We start from the raw sequence: 23,727 nt of genomic DNA, 5'->3' as shown, positions 1-23,727 counted from the left end.
CAGTACAGAAGGGAACACATGAGTAATTTTTTTCTACCTCTTTAAAGAAGGTTGACCAGGCAAGGAGGCAGATGGTAGGATTTCCCATCCCAAATCTACAGCAGAGCAGCAACACCAAGGTGTAACACCAAAGGTTTTGCTACAGTTTCACTGAACTTGGGCCATACAGGGTGGGGGAAAATAGACCATTTTCATTCTGTAACCACAAAGTTGGAAAAACATAAGGGGGGAATAGTAAATACAGAAAAAAAAAAGAACAAATCAATTCATTTTACAACCTCCTGGCAAAACCCCCAAGCTACAACCACAGGTTTCAACTTGGAGGCAGGAACTGGAGCCAGCCTGGAGGTGCAGAGCATGTATAGGGGTAGAAGAGATTGTTGTGGGGTTTGGGATTTTTATTTTCCTTTAAAAAAGCAGGGTGCAACTACCAGGAAATTATTCTGGATATAGGGATGGGAGGGACACACAGATTTCAAACTTTCCTGATCAGCATCTCAGGAAACAAATGTACTTCCCAATTGTCTGTGGGTCACCACCAGTCTCATCTTTAATGTCCACAAAGACACTGAAATTTCATTTCCCCCACCCTGAAATGTGAAATACTGGATTCTACTTGCCTCCTGGGGAAGCACAGTATTTTTATTTCCCCCCCCTCAAATCCACTCTCTGCTGTGACTCCTTAAAAATCTATTCAGATTTTCTCTCTCTCCCTTAATTTTACAGGATGCAGCCTATGCAAGCTCTATGAGTATTTACCAAATAGGTTTTATTAAAGAAATGAATGCACAATTCTCCCCTTCGTTCCTCTTGTACCTGTGTAGAACCTAAATATCAAACTGATTTCAAGGGAGCAGGAACTATTTACTTGGTGGAGAGAGGAGAGATGAAAAAGCAGCTCTGGCACTGAATCTATTGTATCCCGTCAGCTTTTCAATCAGCCTCACCACCAATTTATTTTTCAGTTATGTGCATGTCTGGGGTGGGAAAAACAAGGTAAAGAAAGCAAGTTCTGAGCATCAGCAGTAATTTGCAGGTGCCTTCAAAGGAGGCAGGGTCAAACACTCCCATGCTTAAGACAGCAACGCCCACATTCTACCATTTTTAGTGCTTAAAACATGAGGTTTTTATCCAGTTCCACGGGAGGACACCTTTGAAAAACAAAAGGTGACTGTCCCTTGATGATTACCTGTCAGCTAATTATTAGAGTGCTTCCAAGTGCCCCTGAGCTTGCCCATCCTCTCGTTTCCAAGTACTGCAATTCCTTGGAAACACAATATGACATCACAGGAAGGTTTTGCAGAAGCTCTCCCTGGATGTCCGTTTTTATTAGTTTCATCATCCATAACAAGTGTTTAAAAAGCAGAAAAACAACCATGATGCATAATGCATTGTGTCATGATGCATAATAATAATAATTAAAACCCCTCCCCCAGCTCCTGAGGTTTAAAAAATCTTTCCAAGTAAGCATTTCAGCGGAAAGGCTTTGACAAAAATGCCATTTAGGGACTTTCAAATTTACAGCCCTGCAATTTGTCATCATTTATATTAGCAAGAAGGTTTAAAATAAAAACAACAACAATGAAAGGAAGATAATATAATGCAATTTTGTACTTGATGAATCTCCTGTTGACTAAAAACCCCTATGCCTGGCAGTCAGAAAAGTTATTAACCTGCCAAATTACAGATGGAATTGGTGTATTTTTTTTCCCCCAGAATTCTTTAAGCAGAGGAACGTAGAGTATCCTATATTCAAGTATTAGCAAAGGTTACTTGCCTCTGGAATATTGATTAGCACAACCCTTGTGGGAATTATTTCACTTTTCCAAAGCAAATTAAAGATCTGAAAAGCAATTCTCAACTTAACTTCAAATGCAGTTATTTAAAAATGGATGATTAACGCAATTACTGCCTGGCACAGAGAGCGCAGCTTTCCAGAGGCAGCCAGCAGAATTCACAGCAAACGCTGAAATCAGATTACCTTGAAAGAGCTCCCTTGATCCAGGGAAGAAAAAAAAAAAAAAATTGATACCTGGGAGCTTATTTCTCACCTGAATAACACATTTCTCCTTCTCAGCCACGGACTGCATTGCAGTGTGTGCACTCCAGCTCACGTTTTCTGTGTTTTTCACACTAAAATACACAGGAGGGATTGATTTATTTGCATCCCACGACTCCTTCTCCAGTCACCCCCGAGGTTTCTGAAGAGCCTGCTGAACAGTGCAAATACTGCCTAAAATAAGCATTTCTGCAGGCTATTTTCTTTAGCAATGATTCACTCAACAGCAAATTAATTTGGTTTTCCTTTTGTATTTCCATGTAGGAACCAGCAGAATGGAGAGCACCTATCGTGTTCCTGAGCATGGGATATCCTCATTTTTTGAGGAACCCATGAAAACCAAGTTGATTTTTCTGCCACTGCAGCTGCAAACAGGTAACAAAGCAGGGATCTGAGCTCAGGTCTTCAGTGGTAATGCTAAACCACATAACTCTGTTCTTCTGCCTCGTTCTGGAGCCATTAAGATCAAACACATTTTCAAAATCCTGGCAGAAACATTTCCACTGAAACTTTATGTCAATTGCTGCTGAGTTTTAAAACACCAATATATCCTCCTGCTAAAATAAGGATTTGATAATGCCAGTAATACACATTTCAGAGGTAATTATTTTAGTGTCTTTTTTTTTTTATTATTCCTATTTCAGGTTCTAAAAATGTGGCAGTTTTAAATCTTTACAGAGAGAGTAAGTGATAATGAGCTGTAAATCCACAGAACTAAAATGTTGCTGGGAGCACTACTTATGACTTGTCAATCAGCATGTCTAAAAGTATATCAGGAGTCTAGAAAGTGATGGGATTTTTCTTCCATCACATACATTAAACCAGAGACCATGAACACAAAAATGAAGGTGTCTATATGCTTTTTGGGTTTTTTTATAGTTCTAAGAAAGGGTCATAAAACAACATTTTTATTCATTGTCCAGTGTGACGGCTCAGTGATGACTTTTTCTTTCTTTTCTGAATAAAGAGAAGAGCAGGCTAGCAAATGTGAGCTGTTATTTAATCCTATTTTATGTAGTGTTTCATGTTCCAATCAATCTATTAATGAATTGGAAAGGCAAATGTAATTGTCAACCAGATCCAAAAGCAACGAGCTACAGTCAAGAACAAGCAAATCTTTGTTACATGCACTAGAATATTTAGGAATTTCTGTAAGGGCATAAAACAAAGTGTCTTCATTAATGTTTATTACTTAGGAAGGTCTCAAGAGGCTGGAATGCTGCCTCAGTTTTATTCCCTGGGTTCTGGAGCACCACAACTTTATCTGTGATGTGGAACAAACTGTGAATTGTCCTGTTCAGACAGAAGAAATTTTGAGCTACAACAGGTCAGCAGTGAAAATTCAGATATAAGGAGGACTTGAATAATATTTTCAACTGCAGTTACTGTTTAGTAGGGGAAAAAAAACCACATAGAGGCCTTTTTCCAGAAGCACAATTGCATGTCCATCTGGTGTTAATATTTGCCACAGCCACCATCCAAAAAGGAGTCTCAATTTCTGTCCTTAGAGTTCATTAGTTGTGGTTCTAACACTCTCATCCTGGAATAATCCCAAAAGATCATTTATACACAAAAAGTTGTAGACTAGATCACCACCAACTGCTCACACCCCAGACAAACAGAACAGCTTTGTTATTCCTGAAAAGCAAGGCCAGAGAAAGCAGCAATAACAGAATCTTTTAGGGGCCAATTCCTCATGTGGTTTAGGTCGAATTGTGCAGGGTTTGAGGGCTAATGTAGCCACTTTTAATCAGGTGTAATGAACTGGACTCATAAATGAGAGGATGAAAATGGTCTGGGTTCTCTGACAAGGAAAAATAATTCAAGATACACTTTTTCCACTCTTTTTGCTTTGTCCCTTGAGAACCCCAGTCCTGAAAGGACAGGTTTTCTCCAACATTTGCACAATTATGGCAGAGCACAACTAATTAAACACCATTTTGCCAGGACCTTCACATTTGTTCGAGCCTGTCAAAGAGATGTTAGAGATCAAAAGCCGTGCATGTTAATGGTTTTAGAGAAGTGCACGTGCTCATTTTGAAATTGCATGCCAGGCTTTGGTTTTTGAGGTTTTATAAAATTATTTGTCTATGATATTTTCTCAAAGAAGTTTATTTGCTAGAGACACCAGTAAAACATGACTGGTCCCAAATGTAAGATTGCTGGCTGATAAAATTAAATCACTTCAATTCTCTTTTCTCTGGAAATCTCATTGATCTGATCTGTGATCTCTTCCTTTGCCAGACAGCATTTTTGTGACTATTCTTTCTAAACATTCTCCCACATACACAGCCCAAGCTGATGAAAGCACAGGCAGAACTTGAAAGGAATATTGACTTTGTAGAAGCACATTTATTATCACTAAGTCATTTTTTTCCAAGAGGGAATAAGATCCACTCCAGGTGTATGAATCCAAACTTCTTTCTGGCAGAGCTAAAGAAAAATTTCTCATGCAATTTTAGTCATCTCTGATGATGAATATTTACATTTCTGGTGTGACTGAGGAAGGACAGAAAAGGGAACAGTAGGAGAAAAATAAGTTAAAACACAGGTAAATTACTCTCCTCACTTTCAAACCAATTTTTTGGGACTGGCAAGTGCTGTGAGACAGCACCAGAGGCAGCCCCGGGCAGGAGAAGGGAGGACAGCAGGAAAAAGCAGCTTTTCCTCCTGAGGTGAGAGCTAGTGCTGCACTGGCTGTTAATGCAAGAGGAAAAGGCAGAAGACACAAAAATTTAAATTTTCCTCCCCTCCGGCCAAGAAAACCTTCCACACATGGGTGGCCCAGAGTTAAGTGCATACAACAGCTAAATAGTTTGGAATCACTAATTCCACTTTGAAAATAAAACATATGGGTTATCCAGTGATGGTTGTTGGGTTTTGTTTTTTTTTTTTTTTCCCTCTCCCCAGACAATCTTATTTCTGCTCTGTTTAGTAGTTGTTGCTAGGCATTATTAATTGTCATTCATGGCAAACGTAGTCAGCTGCTCACAGACCCAATTCCAAGAGGAAGCTGCAGGCTTGCTTTTATTTTATTTTTTTTTTAGAGAAAAATATCCAGGTTAGTGCCAGAGGATCATTTCCTCATTCTAATAACCTCCTGCACCTCCTTTTCTCTTGAGATATACAGAAAATAGGCACTGCAAGCAGCAGAGGAGTGAGACACCTGCAAGACACAGGGGTTTTTCAGAGATTGGACAGGACTAACTGCATGTACTTCTTCCAAACTATTTACAAGGTTTGGGGGCAGTCTGGAGCTGCTCTCACACTAGCCATATTAAAAAAAAAAAAAAAAAAAAAAAAAAAAAAAAAAAAAAAAAAAAAGACAAGGAGACAGCAGACAATATTTCTCACTGTCCAACACCTTTCTGGGGAAAAAAAAAAAAAGAAAAATTAGCAGTCAATGGTACAAACTAGATACAAGCAGATTGGAGAGTGGGAAAACTTTGGGGTGAGGGTACCCCAGAATCAAAGACTTAAAAAGGCAAGGGGCTGCCCCAGCTTGTGAACCTGTTCTTTGTCTTTTCCTCCCATCAGATGAAATTGTGTGCAGCCCTGACCACGAGGAACAACCTGAGCTGCTCCTCCCTTTAAAAGAGTACACTCAAATTGTAATCAAACCAACCAGCTAAACACACTGAGAAAGTGAGAAGGTCAGGGACAGGAGCAGAGGAAGGTTTGCACCCATTAAAACCAGCCAGGGAAGTGTGGCTGCTCCCAGACAGGGCAATAGGTGTGTGCCAGGCAGAACACCAGCACTCTGACAGACCTGCTGGTGCACAGGGGAAAAAGAACATGAAAATGTTCAATGCCACGCTTAAAAAGGAAGAAGAAGTCCATCAAATGTCTGTGCAGGCCTCAGGAGACTTTAACTGAGGTCAGAGCTCTATGTCAACCGTGTGTCCCTCCTCTCTCCCCCAAAGACAGACCCTCTTCCAAATTCATCTGTGTCTCTTTCTGGCTGCCTGAAAGGTGGGAAGCCAGACCAGGTACAGATATATTGAGCTCTGATTCAGTAGCATTTAGGAAGAGTTTTATGGTTCATGCTGTGCAGGTGGATGGTGACATCCTATCAACAGCTTCCAGTTGTCACATGGAGAGCCCACAGGAAAACACGACTGAGGCACGTGAGACCAGTGGAAATGAGGAGTGTGGTGGGGTTTTGTGTACACAGGAGATGTGGAGAAGCTGCCCCTTCCTTCTGAGCTTAGATTTGCCTCTCCAATGCAAATCAGCACTGACCTCTGCTGCTGGACTATTGGAATGTGTTCTTCCCAGGGAAAGAGCCAGGACAAACCAGTGACACGGAGATGGCATTTTCCAAAGGGTTTCCATGCTGCCCACCATGAATTCCTCCACTTCCAGAGGCTCAAAGCTCTAAGGATATTTATATCCACCCAAAAGAGCACTTGTCAGGTGGGCAGGGGATGTGTTCCCACTGCGCAGAGAGGGAGGTGAGTAAAGACTTCAGTGGAATAGCTTGGAGTGCCTCATTCAGCACAGCAATCTTCCCCACTTGGATATCTTTCCCCTACTCCAAGATCACCTCTGCAAAGCTGATTTCTGTCTGGAAGACCACATAGAGAATGCTAAATAAACAAAACAAAACAAAAAACCCAAATACAAAAAACCCCAGCAGGCACACGATTACCTCCCTTGGCATTCTTAATGCACTTCCCACACATGCTTTAGTGTATTTTGCAGGAACGTCCTCAGGTCACAAGCTTAAGTAGCTTACCCAAGGCCAGGCAGAGCCTGAGGACCTGTCCACATGGGGATACTCAGGAAATGAATCTGAAATTAAACTTTTAAAAAGAATGAGCTAAGCAGCATCCTAAGCTAGCACTTTCATTTAGAATTAGAGCCTTAATTCAGCTTAGCCTAATTCTTTCAGTTCTAAAACGAGGATGGTGACACAAGCCTACTTCCAGATCTATTTATCTGGCTGGGTTGAAGGCATTACTGCCTGCAGCTACTCATCACTGCCTTCCAGATGGAGGATTGCACCCCACAAGCCCTGACAGCAGAGGGGTTCACAGGACTGCTCCAGCTGCAATAAAATCAGGGGATTTGCATCCACCCCAAGTGGGACCAGGGCAATTCCCCCTCCCCAGCACGTAGCAGGAGACAGCCATAGGTTTTAATTTCCTAAATCTGCACAGATGTTGGCAGAGCAAACATCTGCCCACAATGTGTTTGGAGGGAGCAGAACTGAGGCAAGAGTGCAAACTGGTGAGCCAAGGGTGAGGGAAAACTCCCAGGGTGGGGTCTCTGGCAAAAGATGAGGCTGGATTCATTGGCAGGGCATGGATTTTCTTAAATCATGAGATCTCAGTATTCCACCACTGCCACACAACTGCAGTTTGATAGGATGAAGGTGCTTTTGGCCTCTGTGACTTTAATTACAGAGGACTCATTTACCCCACTTTGGTTTATAGCTGCCAATAGATTGTAGCATGCCAGTCACCTCACAGGTGATTTTTTTTTCCTAGACAATCTGAAAGGAGTAAAATAAGATGTTAAAGGAGCTCTATGACAGCTTTTCAGGTAAAAAAAAAAAAATGAAGGAGAGGGAAGAGAAAACATCTTTTACATCCCTATTCCCTTGCTCTACCTTCCCACACCTGGGGCACAAAAAAGCAAAATCCCCCTAGACAGGTCTTGGCAACCCTGTGCTCAATCTGTTTCACACTTCCCCTGAGATAAATGCAGGAGAGGGAGAGAGGGGAAGAGGGGGGGAGGCTGTTCCATGATGGTGTTTTCTGCACTGTAGGATGGAAACAAACCAAGGGATTTAAATTTAACATCCTCCCTCTAAACTCCAGCCACTCATTACTATCAGACTCTGACAGAGGAAGACACTGGTGCCTACCTCCATAAAAACAGAGAAGCCACTTAACATATTCAGCTATGTAATATCTGTAAGAATTTAATACTGAAAGCCAAAGCACCTCTTGTTTAAAAAAAAAATTATTGTTATTATTGGTTTGTTTTTCTCCAGTATGTAGAACTGAGTCATATGAAATTAGATGACCTAAAATTGCAGGACCCCAAAGACAAAGAAAGCATTAATCTCTCAGCAGCACCAAGGTCGTCATTTCAGTGTGCTCCTCATTCTACACCTTGCTGGGTGTTACCTCCTGGAGAGGGCATGCAAAAACAAACCTGGAGGAAAAAAAGAGGGCAAAACAGGTAGCAGGAGTAGAAACAACCTTCTCTCTCTACCCCACTCACACACAGACAGATAATTTATTCTGCAAAGAAGAGAGTCTCTGGACCAAAACACATTTTGGCTTTGAAAAGGAGGGAATAATTTGGGGGAAATACCACTGAGAATGCAAACAGATTGAGGATTTAGCTGTACATAGTTTTCTGCCTTGGTAAGTTATGAGTTTTGAACGGGACATGGGGTGAGTATACATTAACAGAATATAAAAAGCTTGGAACCTTTTTCCCCTCTGTTATTTTCTGTAATCTCTAGCAACATTCAGATCCTCTAGGAGGAACCTACCTACTTTTGGTTCTGTGCAGCAGAAGAGGAGAACAAAAAGCCCTTTCCCTTGCATCCCAACATTAAAAGGAGCTGTAGTGGGTTTAATACAGAAAATCCATTAGGCACAGGGGAAATGCAGGAGCCTCCTATCAAGCTGCAAACAGGAGTGCTTAAGCACAAGGCATTCAGGCAGTGGAAATGCATTCAGAGCATTTAGCACGTAGGATTAATCGAATTATAATTTAATCATCTGATCAAACACTAATTAGCATAATCACTTGAGGGGAAAAGCTGCCAGAGGAGCAGACGAAGAAACACCTTGGGCATCAGCACATTTTAATGATGCCAGATCGTGCACAGATAAAATTTTTTTCCCCCCTTAATAAAACACAACAGAGATTGAGGCTCGTGGTGCTGAAGGAGCAGTTTGAAGCAGTCCTGGATCACACAGAGTTCTACAGCATGAAAGATGTCGAAGCAGGGTCTGCAGGCTTTAGTTTATTCAGATTTAAGAGCTGTAAAAGCACAGGAGCACTCCACTAGCCTGGTTTGCCTTGTGAAGACTCGAGCATGAGCACACCCTTTAGCCCACTGTGTTTCCACTATAATCATCCCTTACTGTTTCCCCCAGAGTCTCCCACATGAATGTTTAACTATGGATCGCTTAGATGACCTTCAGGGATACAGCAAAGTATTAGCATCCTTTTACAAACTGCATTTGAAATAATTAGTCTAAATCAGCTGGGTTTCTTTGGCTCGGGGCAGGCGAGAATGGAAAAGCAAGAGATATTAAGGGAGCTTTGCTGTGTAATGCTGATTTTCCTGGCAAAATCATACCACTTCTGTAAGGCAGAAACCTGGGGAGACCAGGAAAATCACCCCTGGTGTTTACCCACACAATCAAATGACACTTGTTAGGATGAGATATAGGGACAGGACGAAGCCTGGAAGAATTTATGGAAAGGAAGAAGGGCAGAAGCAGCACTTGGACAGGGAAAAGAATCTTCAGAGGTGTCTCTTGCTTGATTTTTTACACAAAATAATGCAGATGAATTACTCTGAATAAGTGTTTAGGTTTTCAAATGGATAGTTCTTCTGGACATTAAAAACATCCAAATGTAATGAACTGCAACGTTTATGGAGAAGACCATAAAATCACTGAGATTAGAAGAGACCTCAGAGATCATTGAATCCAATCACTGGCCCACAATTAACCCATGTGCCTACGTGCCACAAGATTGGGCTTGGGAAAAGTTTCCTACAATGTTATGTAAGGGAGCAAAATGATGATCTGCTTACCTACATTTTAAAGATCACACAGGCTCAAGCGTGAGCCAATTTAAATTGATTGTATCCCTCTTACAGAGCTATTACCAATAATCCTTTCAGCTCCTCTGAATGAGGGTACGTTAATAAAACAAGGTAACCAGATACAGCACAGGGCAAATTCACCTCAGGGTTTGCCCATGTCGTGCACCCTCGTGTGTGCAATCCATATTCAGAGTCTGGAAACTCTCAGAAAAGCAGGAAGCAGCAGGTGATGGTGCCAGAAAACCCCCCAGCAGCAGAGCTGTATGTCCTTTAAAGCACTGTCACCCTTTCAATGAGTGGCTGACAGATGAACTAATGGAAAAACACATTGGGGTGGAAGGGACTTTAAAGACCACCCAGCTCCAATCCCCCTGCCATGGGCACCTTCCACTAGACCAGGCTGTTCAGGTTGCCCAGTTATAAGGCAGTAAATCAGTTTCTCACTGACACAGAGGCAAATCCACCACACTGCACACACTCCTGACTCAGAGAGAGATCCTATACCACCACCCGTGGAGGCCACTTAAGTAAAAAGTGAAAGTAGTTCCATTAGGATTTAAAAGGTATGGGGTCTAAAATATGTTAATTATATGTTTATGTTTCATATGTTTCATACGTTTATGTTTAATATGTTTAAAACATCTAGCTTTAAATTCCTGTTCGTTTCTTTCCAAGTAACAGCTTAAAAGCAGACTCATGAGATTTTGCATCTCTTCCCAAAAGTGTGAGGGGAAGGGCACAGAGCTGGTAACGTCACCTGAGACTGCACCGTGATCAGAGACAGCAAGTATCTCCCCAAAATCACCCCTAAATCCCTCTTCTCCTCCTGCCCTCTGAGCCAAGTGAGAGATCCCCTGCTGCAATCACAGCTCAGCTCCCCACATCCTCCCTTCCCAACCCGTGAGGGCTCCAGCACTGTGCCATGCCATGGAGCCTTCCTTTCCCACTTGGAAGCTGTTTCATACATGCCACTTATTTTGTGTAAAACCTCCTGAGCCCCAGGGCAGCTGCACGTGCCTTAGGAAATGGCAGAGCTGAGATGCTCAGCTGACCTTAACCCCTCCCCAATTATTCCAATGAGTAATTGGAATTATTTGTAATTCCAGTGTTTCTGAAAGCAGCAGAAACAGTGTGGGGAAGGAGAGCAAGTGCATCACATGGTGAGGAAACGAGGCTGTTCTCCTTGAACACAGACAAGACAGAAATTCAATTTACTGACACCAAAAATTCTCAAAACCTCTTGAAATTAAGTAGCAGTCAGACTACTATTATTTAGGAAAATAATTTTTTTTAAAATCTCATTAAGTCCTTTTGAAATTACTCAGGCCCAGCATTCTTCTCTTCTATGGAAACGCATTTTGAGATGTGGCAGAAATGCTGTAATTGCTTTTATCCACTAGGGACCAACTTTTGGGCTTAATAAATATGTACTGAACTGCTGCAGCTGCAGTGTCTTCAGACAGGCATTTCTGTTGCCCTGCACTGCCTTCACGTGTGCCAGTGGTTGGATATTCCAAGAGGCCTCCAGCTCCATCACCAGTGGGACAAGCACACTTTGAGCACATGCAGTCACATCTCTCCAAAGCCACACTGCTCCTTGAGCATGAACACAGTGGATAAGGGCAAAAACTGGTGAGGAACAGAAGATTTTTGGACAAGATTTTTGCTCTAGACTAGGATAAAAGAGCTACAACCTAATCCTTTCTTTCTTCTCCTGGAAAAAAAAAAATAAAGAACACATTCCCTACTCCAGGCTGTGTTCCCACCATGACTGTTTGGTGTTCCTCAGGACTTGCTAAGCAAGTCTCCCATTTGTTGGAGCAAATAGGCTGCAGTGAGCAGCTCTCCAGTTTGTTACAGAGACCAAGAGCTGCTCTGCAGTGGGGAATTGGGGACCTGCTCCTCCCCAGCCAGCTTCCAGGATTCCCACCCCGAGAGGCCCCAGGAGCGAGGCTGGGGATCAGGTACCTGCTCTGAGCAGATCCCATTGCACCAAACCTGGACAGCAAATTACCCCTGCCAGGGCTCCTCTGAAAGCCTGACAGCTCTGCCTCCTTTCCCAAGGATTAATTATCTCTCTCCTGCCAATAAAGGAGCTCAGACCCTTCCTCCTTTGCTCCGATGAGGAACTTGCCTTTCCCACCCTATGGCCATGCTGACATTCATGAAGTTGCTGTCCACCCTTGATCTCCTCCACTCCCCTAAATCCATCTGCTTAAGGGGAAGAGGCAAAATAAATATAAATAACTAGGAAAAATGTGGAGGGAAGACAGGTAGTAGGCCTCAAACTAAGCCTACAGCAGAGATTAAATGACAGGAGTAGATTAAGAATGAAAGAAAAATCTGACTGCAGGCAGTGGAGGACAAGGGCAGCTGGGACTTTGAGCTCCCTGTCGCTGGGCACAGAGCAGGATCCATGGGGAGCAGCACCAGCTTCCTCTGGCACAGACCAGCAGCCAAAATAGAGCACTGGTGTCGTGGGTTATGTAACAAAAAAAATAGTTATTGTATTTTTATATGTGTTGAAACCAGTTGGGGAGGTGTTTTCTTTATCTCTTCCATTCCTCATTATTCCGGGGGGGAGGGGGTGGGTGTCTTCTGTTAATGGGCAGCTGTTAAAACCAGCTGGGGCACTGTTCTTTATCCCTTCCAGGACCCATCCTCCCTCCAGGGGATCTCTGCTGTCCATGGGCCATCGAGGCTCCCTGCAGGGCTGATCCAATTCCATCATCCATGGGAGATGCTCCACCCAGGGGAGGAGCCCAGCATTCCCACCTGGATAAACCCTGGGATTCAGAGCCCAGCACAGCCTGTGTGCACTGCATTCCCACCTGGATAAACCCTGGCATTCAGAGCCCAGCACAGCCTGTGTGCACTGCATTCCCACCTGGATAAACCCTGGCATTCAGAGCCCAGCACAGCCTGTGTGCTCTGCATTCCCAATGGATAAACCCTGGCATTCAGAGCCCAGCACAGCCTGTGTGCTCTGCATTCCCACCTGGATAAACCCTGGCATTCAGAGCCCAGCACAGCCTGTGTGCACTGCATTCCCAGAGGAAAGCTGGATCCATCTCACCACCACTGGACCCTTTCTACAGGATCATCTCTGCTCCAACAAAACCACATCTTTTTCTCCAATAGGTTTTTTTTTTTGAACTGCTTCCAACACCTTGACCAACAGGGTGTCAGGTTGTATCTCTGACTCTTTGAGGGTGTCTAGGATTGTTGTTTGCTTGCTTGCTTGGTTTTTTGTACTACTACATTTGAATTTTTAATATTCCTAGTAAAGAACTGTTATTCCTATTCCCAAATCTTTGCCTGAAAGCCTTTAATTGTAAAATTAATAATTTGGAGGAAAGAGAATTTACATTCTCCATTCCAAGGGAAACTCCAGCTTTCCCTCGTAGACACCTGTCTTCCTAAAGACAACTGGGTAGTCCCAAAGCCACATTCTGCCATGTTCTCCACCCACAGCTCACAGGGGAACAGGCTCAGCTTTGCCTTCCCCACTGCAAACTGAAGGCAAGACCTCAGAGTCTCTCACCATAACCCATCCAGCTCAAATTTGGCCTTCACAGACTGCCCTCCTGCTGTCCCACAGGGATTCATGCCCTGTGAATGCCCTCCCTCTTCTCACCACACCTTACATCACTGCCTGGATACCTGTGCAGTTCCAACTCACCTTTTCCACCTCCTTTACCCTCCCCACTAAAAGTGATGTTTGTGCCCCCATCCCTCCCTCTCCCCTAAGCATTCATCCTGCACTTTATAGATACATATTTACAAAAAGTTGAGAACAAAAAGCCTCAGCCACAGCTGACACAACAAAAACTGTGGTAGTCATCACCTATCACTCAAGTTCCATAGTGAGATGAACCTCACTCTCTGTGCTTGAAATGATGAAAATCTGGCTTTTAGAGCCCCTACACAAGAAGGCTGTGGAAAAGGTTGCCCTTGTGGAAGAGAAACCTTGAGGTCACACAACAAAACTAGAAAAAAAGATACAAAGGAAAGCTTCCTAAATAAACACAGCTAAAAGCACAAAAAAGCATAGTGCAAATATATTTGAAAAATCACTTAACTATGCAAAAATCTTTCTACATTGGATGTCTGCAAACAGAACTGGAGAACTTCTACTTCACTGACAGCTTCCCAGATTACTTCCTTCATCTCATGACTCAGCAAACACTTTGCTTTGTACTTCATAACTGCAGTTGCACCACAAATTGTGGTTGACTTGTCTAGAAATAATATGTGAACTGGCTTTTGAACTGCCCCACAGAAAAGCCACTTAATGAGAGGAAAACATTCAGGTGGGCAATGTGTAGTGTGGATAGTGAAGCACTTTGCTGTTTAAGCTGAAGTCCACCTAAAGCCTATTTTGCTTGAATGATATTTTTTCCAGCAAGATCCCATTCCAGGGACAGCTGAATCTGCTTTTCATAACAAAAAGGACTCTGTCAAGGACTTTTTCTGTCCTTAGCTCAAGCCAGGAGCTTCTAACAGCTTGTCACATGCTCACCTCATAATTACCAAGGGACTGACTTGATGCACTCACAGTATTTTCCTGAGTCAGGGCCAAAATTCCTAATAAAACTCACACAGAAAAGCCCAAAGACTTCAGAAGGTAACACCACAAAATAAAAACAAACAAACCCCAAACCACAATGATTTCTGATAGAAAAACAATTGCACCAGAGAATTCAACAGGAGCCAGAGCTTGAGCTTTATGCAGCACCTTTCCATGGCCTGGGAAAAAAAGCAGCCAAGTAGATTTGGTTACTCAAATCCTACCATGAGATTAGTGCAGTGTAACAGCAACACACAGATTCCTCCAAGCCTGCACATCCCAAAAAACTTCCCAGCTAAAACAGGAGCCAGCTTAAACAAAAACCACACTTCAAAGTCTGACATTTGCTATTTGAACTCCACACGAACCACCAGACCTCTAGAAACCTTCACTGAACAAGTTGTTCTCATGGAGACCCTCCTGAGGAACAGAGCGGGGAACAAGCTCTTCCACAAATCCCTGGATTCCCTGGAATTCACCCAAAAGCTGGAGCCACTGGGGGCTGCCACTCAGTGGTGCTGAGAGACGAACGCCCCGAGCGTGCAGGCTCAGCGTGAGCCACTCCATTTGCAAAAACCACACCAGAGGATTTCACGCCAACAGCTACATAAATATAGGCACAGCAACCCTACAATCTTATCTATAGAATCAGTGTGAGTAGATTATGTAGATAGGCAACTATTTGCAGCTACAGTGCAGTGTAATTATGTTCTGGCTGCGCTCAAATAGTCCCGGACATTTCAGGAATATGCTTCTGGTGTTCTTAAAACACTGGAGGGCTCCCCAAAGTTATTCCAAAAATTTAGGTGGCAGAAAGTTACTGAGGACAATTGTTAGCCTAGTGCAAAACATAAATCTTGAGCCACAAATCTTCTGCATAGGATTACGGTGTAATTAATGGGAAGAAAATAGCATCCAGTGCATTTGGACTGCAAAGCAAGTGCCAGATTTTCCATATGCAGTAGTTTTTAAGCAATTATAAGCTATGCAGACTTACATATGTAAGTGTGCAGAAATATATATGTTTATTTTAAAATCTCAGAAGGAACTGGATCCCCGACAAACTACACTGAGAGCCACACCAGCAGGATCTCCAAGAGAACACACGGAGAGGCACCAGGCAAAAAACTCCTCAGGTGACCCCTGTGAGTGCCTTTGTCTCTGCCACATGGATGTGGAGCAGGGAGCTATTTTCAGCCGTGCTCTTGGGCTGCCCCATGGCCCAAACTCCTGCATTTCCAAGGGCTGTGTCCTTCTGGAAGCTTCAGCAGGAGCACATCAGTGATGAGCTCGGGCTGCTCCCTCCCTCGGCGCTGAGGGAGCTCCAGGCAGGCTGGAGTTTGGGATGGAGGTGACTCTCCTTCCCAGAGCCTTTGCATTTAAAAATGGCTTTCTATAAATAGGATTGCTGGCTCACTCTTAAGTCTTACTCCCTGCCTTGTGAGTAAAAATAGCTTAAATAGGGATGCTGGGAAGACTTGCTAATCTCTGCCATCCTGTCTGTCCATCCGTTCGCCTTTCCTTCCTCAAAACAGGTCATGGCATTTGTTGCCCACTCCACTGTGAAAGGTATTTATTGACATACCCTACTTTTCCATTTTCTGATGAGTAAACCAATGCTCTGATGAGGAATAAAAAAAAGTACTTATGAGGTAATAAGAACTTTTTTGTGAATGGCAGTATCCAAAGACAAGCAATGACAAAAAAAGCTCCCAGTGCCAATCAGTGCCTGAGGAATCAGTGGCTTGTTCTTGAAGATGTTCTCTCCAGTGCTCTAAAATACTGAGCTGTGAAAGGCTTTTATTATTAAATACCTCCCATTTCCTGTTATTATATTTTCTACAACAACAATGGTTGTGAAGGGGCAGGGAGGTGAAGACTGAGAAGATAAAGCTTCTTTTGAAGAATTATCATTTCAGATCTTAATTTAATTGATTTCAGAACTGTTTAAATGAAAAGAAAGTGATGATTAAATAAGATTATGAAATAACTCAAAATATATTGTGAAACAAGTAATTTAACTGCAGACACCTACACATTCACCTTGAAATAATTAAGTATTCTGATGTATGTTGCAGACTTATGTTGCTTAAATTGATTTTTGTAGTATATTTCTAGTTTCAATGACTCAAAAGAAATAACATGTTAAAAATGTCAAAAAATGTACCTTAGAATAAAAGATCAATATAATGTTTTACTCCCATCTTCAATTTTTAAAGTAGAGGATGGAATTACTCCTTCCTACTGCAAATCTGAAAGACTCCAAGACCAAGAGATTGATAAATGCCATGTGCCAAATAAAACCAAAGGCTCTGTGAGTGGTATGTTCAAACAGGCCTTGATCCTACACACATCTTAACTTTTTAATCAGAGTAAACTTCTTGGAGAAAAGGAAAAAGTCCATGTATTTCACTCCTCAATCCACTGCCCCGACTTCCTACCCCCAGAAAGATGGTTCATTTTGTTGTTTTCTATTTTTTTTTTTTTGTCACTCCCATTGTTTATTAAGTAAGTAGAGGAGATTATATCCTCACCCCAAACAACACCCTCACCTGAGAGGACAGCATATGTGTTAAGTCTCTTATTCAGGCAAAGACACAAAAAGTGAGCCCAGCTCAGAGAGTTGCATACCTCATGGGCTGGAAGAATTTTCTGGATGAGCTAATCACCAAAACCCATCAGATTTTCCCAAATAATTGAAATTAGCAGTATGTTATGGGACAAAAGTTTACTCAGGAACAAACAAAATTAAAATCAACTTCTAAACTTTTCCAGATGCAGCAGCACTGAGGAAATTCCACTGAACTACATCCCAAATCCTGTTTTCATTTCAGGGTTCCTCACTTCAAGAGAGACATTGAGGGGCTAGAGTGTGTCCAGGGCAGGGAAGGGAGCTGGGGAAGGGGCTGGAACCCCAGGAGGGGCTGAGGGAGTTGGGAAAGGGACTCAGCCTGGAGAAAAGGAAGCTCAGGGGGGACCTTCTCACTTTCTAAAACTCCACAAGAGGATGGTGGAGCCAGGTGGGAGTCAGGGTTTTTTCACCATGGAACGAGGGATGGAATGAGAGGAAATGGCCTCAACCTACACCAGGTAGGTTTAGATTGGATGTAAGGAAAAAAAATTTCATGGAAAAGGTTTTCCAGCCTTGGAGGAGTCACCCTCCCAGGAGGAATTTGAAGGACCTACAGATGTGGCACCTGGGGACAGGGATTACTGCTGGACTTGGCAGTGCTGGGGGAACAGCTGGACCTGAAGGTCTTTTCCAACCTCAGCAATTCTGTGGTTGTATGAAACAGCTCTCAGTGAAGAGCTGTGAGCTGCAATAAAGCCCTGTTTCAGATGGTTCAGAGGCTTGTGTTTGCAATTTGCAGAGAACAGCTTCTCTTTGAACCACTCCCAAAAACACCTTCACTGTCACGCACACCCGCTGCCCAGCGCTGCGGGAAGCAGACGCAGCATCCCCCACGTCTGAGTGACCCTTGATAGAAAAACACAGGCAAAATGCCTCTTGGAGCTCTCTCTGTGTGCTCCCACAGCTCAGGAAGACACAGATTCTGTGGTTTGCTGCCCACTAGTGTCCTGTGGCTCCAGCTCCAGCACAGCCACTGCCCACACCACACGAGGAAATCCCTCGGAGAGCCCCAGCGCCTGGGGGAGCAGCACGCCCCAGGCACAGGAGGAACACACCTTTTGAAACAGGTAGAGCCATCCCCATATCCTCTGACTGCCCAGCAATAGCAGCTTTTCTGCCCTTGGCTTTTGGTGATTAATTAATAGCTATTCATAGCTCGGGTAACACAGGATTAAAAACACCCTGGGCTGTGCTGCGCCATCCACACACGGGCACCAGAGCTGAATGCTTCCTGCACATCTCTTCAGCTTCCCAAGGTGAGGATGTGGCACACAATTCCACACAAGCCGTGCAGGTATCTCAGTGTGTTTCTGCAAAGAAGCAGCTCGCTCTTTTGCTCGGGTGTTGCATCCCCAGCTCTGAAAATCACCATTTTCTTCGGGGAGTCTCAGCACCACCATCGCTCTGGCTCCTCATCCTCCAGCCCTAACCCCTGCTCTCAGTTCAGTGTGATCCTTCCCCATCTTCCCAAACGCTGCTAAAACCCACACTGATGCATCTACGGCAGGGAGAGGATTCAAACAGGAAATCATTTTAATGGAAATGTATTTTCAGTGTCATCTGTGCTGTATTGGTGCCTCCCGATGCTCGATTGATTTCAGCTCAGCATCTGTGGGCAACGGGCATGTAAGAAATGCAGCCAGAGAGAAGCCTGGAAATGGGTTCAGCATATCCACAGCAGAGCCTGAGTGATGCTGAAAGAGCCTCATTTCTGCAAGCAGCACCTGAACCAGCTCGATCACAGTCATTGCCAAAAAGAGGCAGGGTTTTGAAGGAGGCCATTCTCCCCTCAGAGCCTTCTCCCCTGCCTTCTCTCACTGTAATTAGTGAAATGCCCCATTACTAATTATGACCAGGCTACAGCACTGGAAATGCTCACCTCTGGAATACTCAGGCAGAGTAACAGGGAAGGTGGTGCAGGCAGAGTAACCCTGAAAGGCAACTCAAAAGCCTTGCTCAGGATTAGAACTGCATGACTCAGGCTTTCAAGGTAGTGAATTCAGCTGCAGAGCTCCCACTGATGTCTATATCATCCCACGCACTTTCCAGGGCTGCACTGCATTTATGGTTAATAGTTACCTGTATTCTTAAGGAACTCGCAGCAACAAGAGTTTAAAACCCTCACGAAATACATAAACTTTAACCAGGTATTTGGGGAGGTTTTTGTTCCAGGCTTCAGAAATACTAATTGGATGGAAGAGAGTGTCAGTATTTTATTGTCCCCAGAAGGAAGCTATTTCACCAACATAAAGCCTTCCCAGTGACACTGCTCATATCTAATTTGACAAAATGTATTTGTGCTGAGTGACTACAGGGAAATATAGGGGCCAACCTTGTTATTGTTATTCAGATGGTTTCCATTATCTCCAACAGAAATTAAGCCCAAGACTACAACTGCAGATTTAAACCTATGGGTTTATTTTTAACCTCTTACTCCCCTCAGGAAAAAAAAAATGGAAAAAAAAATCAAAACCAACACGAACAATCTTCCATATTTTAAAGCTAAAATCAGAATGAGATGTAACACAATGGAAAACCACTTATACCTGTGCTGGTGTTTTCAGCAAACATGGTGTGGTGCCATAAGGGGTTAGAAAAGGCAATGGCAGAAGCCAAGCAGAAACCTGTCCCCCCCAGATACACTCATAAAAGAGCCCTGCCTGTCACACAATGGAGTTCAGATGGAGTTATAGATAGAATAATGAAAATAAATGTGTACGTGACATATCTATTTATATATGCAGTCATTTCCTTCAAAGAGATACATATCTGATATGACACTGCATTAAAATCTGAAGTCCTTTAAAAATATTATTCTCCGACTCTTGACTCTGATAAAATGGCCCTAATAAGTCCTAATGAGAGTTACCAATTAATAAAATCATCTTATCCAGTCTTAACATGAAGGTAGGTGCCATTTTCTTCCAAGATTTCCCTTAAAAAGGACCCTAAAATTCTGCATCTTGATATCAAGTATGATGCCAAAGAAACAAACAGACTTTTTAAGTTGCAAAGAATCCTTGAACCACCCACTACATGTTTTCACAATGCTTTCACCTTGGAATATTACTGTACACAAAAACATTTAATTTTAGTCCCCCTGGAGTCACAAATGTACAGATGTTGCTGTGTGGCAGCACAGAATCCATGCAGATGCATCTATCATGTGCACATTACACTCCTCAGTCTTTGGGAGACAAATTCAGGTTTGACTGTGATCCAAAAACACATGGAAACTGAAAGTGAAATTACGGCTGACTTCATAGATCAAGGAATAAATGGAAGTGATTTCCATGGCACTTCGACCTCATAGAGCAAAAAATTATTCTGTTCTTCAAAAAACCCTTGCAAGGAGGAGTAACTAGGTTAGAACATAGAATTTATGGCAGCAGTATAGTAGAAAAAAAATCTGCCTTTTTTTTTAAAAGATAAGGTTTCTGGAGAGAAACAGGGTTCATTTCTATGCAAATCTAGTTTTAAATGAATAGCACTGGTCAGAGCACACTTCCAGGCTGATTCTTTCTGTCCTATTACCAGCAAATCTCTCCCTCCAAGGTATCTGGCTGGAAACGACAGAGAGAAAGGCAGAGTGCTGCTGCCTGTCAGAAATAAATAAATAAATAGATAATTTCTTAATGTTAAAACTTGTTGCAGTTTCCTTACTGTCGAAATAAATGCAAAAAAATTTCCGAGTTTACACTTGGGGGGATTTCAATCCTCTCATATTCTGAGGCACGCAGGAGACAATAAATGTTTTTGAGGTCGCTCTAAACGCACACATTTAAGATTCACCTCCTGATTTCTGCCCTCCCCAGCGCTTCACACTGGACCAGCCATGCCTGTCAATGCATTTTCTCATCCAGTGTCTACTTAAGAAGATGTGAAGGCACCCTCATCCAGCATTCATCCCTCACCCTCTGCCAGAGGTTCAATTAATTCCATCCTTCAGGAAAACCTCACACTTTGCCCTGTGCTCCTCTCTCATTCATTCCACACAAGAAACCTTTTCCCTGCTCTACCTGCTTTGCCTATTTCGAGAATTGTGTGTTTAATCTGATTTCTCTGGCAGGGTGGAAAGCGTTACAGGCAACGTTACGTTCTCGGATCGGAGGAGGCAGTGCAATAGAATAGCTGGCACCCCAGAATAATTTGTTTTCTGTCCTTAAAACTGCAATGACAAACGTGCATTTTCAATAAAACTTCAGCAATTTAAGCATATTTTTACACATGCCACGGTTTTCAATCACGTATATCTACATGCTCCAAAATACCCCAACCCACTATTAAAAACGCACAGAAACTGCAATAAATGTTTGTCAGTCAAAGAGTTGGCAGAAGGAAAAAAAAAGAAATTAAAGAATAACAGGTTTATCCTTATTCTATCCCCACTCTAATTCCCCCTTCCTAACTTTATAATTGACTAAAACTCTTCAACCTTTCCAGATGATGTAATGCTTATCCGTGCATATTTTTACATAAATGAGTGAGGGGAAAAAAAAACTCAGAGCAGGTACCTTCACGGAGAAATGATGAAAGTAAAATAAATTTAAAATACTACTTCTTAAATGTATGTAAAAACGTAAGGTGAAAGCAGAGGGAGAATATTAGAAAAAAAAAAAAGCGAGAGGAAGCAATATCTCAATGCGACCGCTTAGGATGAAAGCCCTCCAAAGCATCCCCGTGCGCTCTGACGGATTTCTACGGCACTCGGCAAAAAAAAAAAATTCTGTACTTTTCCAGATGAGAAAGAAAGAAAGAAAGAAAGAAAAGGCGCCTCTCTGCCTGCTTGCCTCCGCCAGCCCGGTCTCGATCCGGAGGAGGCAGGCACGGAGGTGCCGCGCTGTCACTTTGCGAGGTGAGCGACTTTCAGCGATCGCGGCGCTCCCGCTCCGCGCCCTTCTCCCCGCGGCTCCCGCAGCCGGCGCCGCGCTCCCGGCACGGAGGCACCGCCGCCACCCGCTCCGCTTCCCGGCCGGCCCGAGGGGAGGGATGGGGACCAGGGAAGGGCCGCCCGCGGCGGGGCTCACCATGCGAGATGCTGTGGAGCAAGGCGACGGCCAACATCCACATGCCCCCGCCGCTCCCCCGCTCCCCGCTCCGGGCTCGCCCTCGCCCGCCGCGCCCACGGCCGGGCCGGAGCTGGCAGGCAGCGCGCACCGGGTCCGGCCGCCCTCGCCCGGCTCTGCTGGTGGCTGCTCGGAGCCTGCGGGGCCGCTCGTCCGCCCAGCGAGCGCTCAGCCCCGCCTGCAGCCCCGCGGCTCCGCCGACGCTCGCCCGGCGCTCGGGCGGGGGAAGAGGCGGCCGGCGGCGGGGGCGGGGGGCGGGAGCGCGGCGGGGCCCAGGTGTGTCCTTGGCTCGGGGAGGCGCCCGCAGGGCGGCGGGGGCAGGGCCACAGGTGACAAAATCCTCCGGCGCGGCCACACCAGCATCCCCGGCAGCAGCGGCGGCCGGCCCCGAGCCGCGGCGAGCCGGCTCCTCGCACGCCTCCTCCTCCTCCTCCTCTTCCTCCTCTTCCTCCTCCCGCTGCTGCTGCTGCTGCTCCTCACACGGCTCCCCTCGGCCCGGCGGCAGGCGGGCGGGCAGGCGGGCACATCTTCCTCCCTCGCTGCTCCCGGGCTGGCTCCGCTGCGCTCCCGGCCTCGCTCCCCGGCGGCTCGGAGCGCCCCGAGCCCGCTCTCGCCTCCCGGCGAGCCCCGGCCCTCCGCAGCCTCAGAGCACCGCCAGGTCCGCACTGTGGAAAAACCCAAGACCAATAGAAGAAGGCAGCAGAATCTCCTGCCTCTCAATAGTTGGCTGAACTGCGGCCGTTTGGCATCAGCTGAGTTGTATATGACTAATGTGTTGACAAGTCGTGTGGGGGGACTGGAGGAGGGGGCCCTTCTAGAAGGTCACAGCCCAGACAGGCGAGTGCATCAAATAATTGACTGGGATTCTGTGCACTGCTGAAGGAAAGCACACACACACACACACACACACATCTTGCAGTGCTTACACGGGTCCAGATACTATTTGGCCTTTCATCTGCCTCTCTTTCTGTGGTGAGACGTTTTTCTCCTCCCGTAGTGAAAGAGTAAATTGCAGTCTCTCTAACTAAAAGCAATTTCTGCGCCTGTTCTCTCTTCACATCTGTGTTGTGAAGGTTGGTCTGAAAAGGAAAAGGATGAAAAAGAAAAAAGAGGGGGGAAAATATTAAATGAAGACAGCTAAAAAAAATCAATATTGTGAAATACATAACAGCATTGGGGCAACTCTGGATTTAAGCTGTAAGATGAAAAGCAAAGGCAACAAAGCAATAAGGAATCTCAGCCTGCAGAATCCCCAGTGTGTTACCAACAGGATGACTTCACATTTGAGGGCCAATTTTTTAAGAAAATGCTTTATGGCACCAGACATTGCCCTGCTGCCAACACCCTGCCCAGTGCACTGCAATGAAATCCAAGGAAGGACGTCCCCCAGGAGGACATTGGGGTGGATATCTGCAGGAAGCCCAGCAGCAGCAGAAGTGGGCAGGGAAGGAGATCTGTCTGGAGATGTCTCTGAAGCCTTAGAGGACAGATCAGAACACACCCCTGAGATGTTTTATAAGGCCCTTCTTTCTAACTCTTGAGAAAACCAAACTGAGGGACAGGGAAAGCCAGCAGGAGAGAGCTCAGTTCCCTGCA

General features: G+C 44.5%; 1 protein-coding gene across 2 annotated transcripts in view; it reads right to left on the bottom strand.

The window, feature by feature from the left end:
• The window catches only part of DSCAM (DS cell adhesion molecule), a 453,735-nt gene extending 430,961 nt beyond the window's left edge, over window positions 1–22,774 (bottom strand). For both annotated transcript variants that reach the window (XM_063393172.1, XM_063393173.1), the window contains exon 1: window positions 22,093–22,774. In XM_063393172.1, coding sequence (XP_063249242.1) covers window positions 22,093–22,135 — 43 coding nt within the window. In that variant the 5' untranslated portion in view covers window positions 22,136–22,774. The remainder of the gene's footprint in view (window positions 1–22,092) is intronic.
• Window positions 22,775–23,727: the final 953 nt, after the last annotated feature.

The sequence above is a fragment of the Prinia subflava genome, chromosome 3 (genome assembly GCF_021018805.1).
Source record: "Prinia subflava isolate CZ2003 ecotype Zambia chromosome 3, Cam_Psub_1.2, whole genome shotgun sequence".
Taxonomy (NCBI): Eukaryota; Metazoa; Chordata; class Aves; order Passeriformes; family Cisticolidae; genus Prinia; species Prinia subflava.
This window is presented reverse-complemented; position numbering and strand designations above follow the sequence as displayed.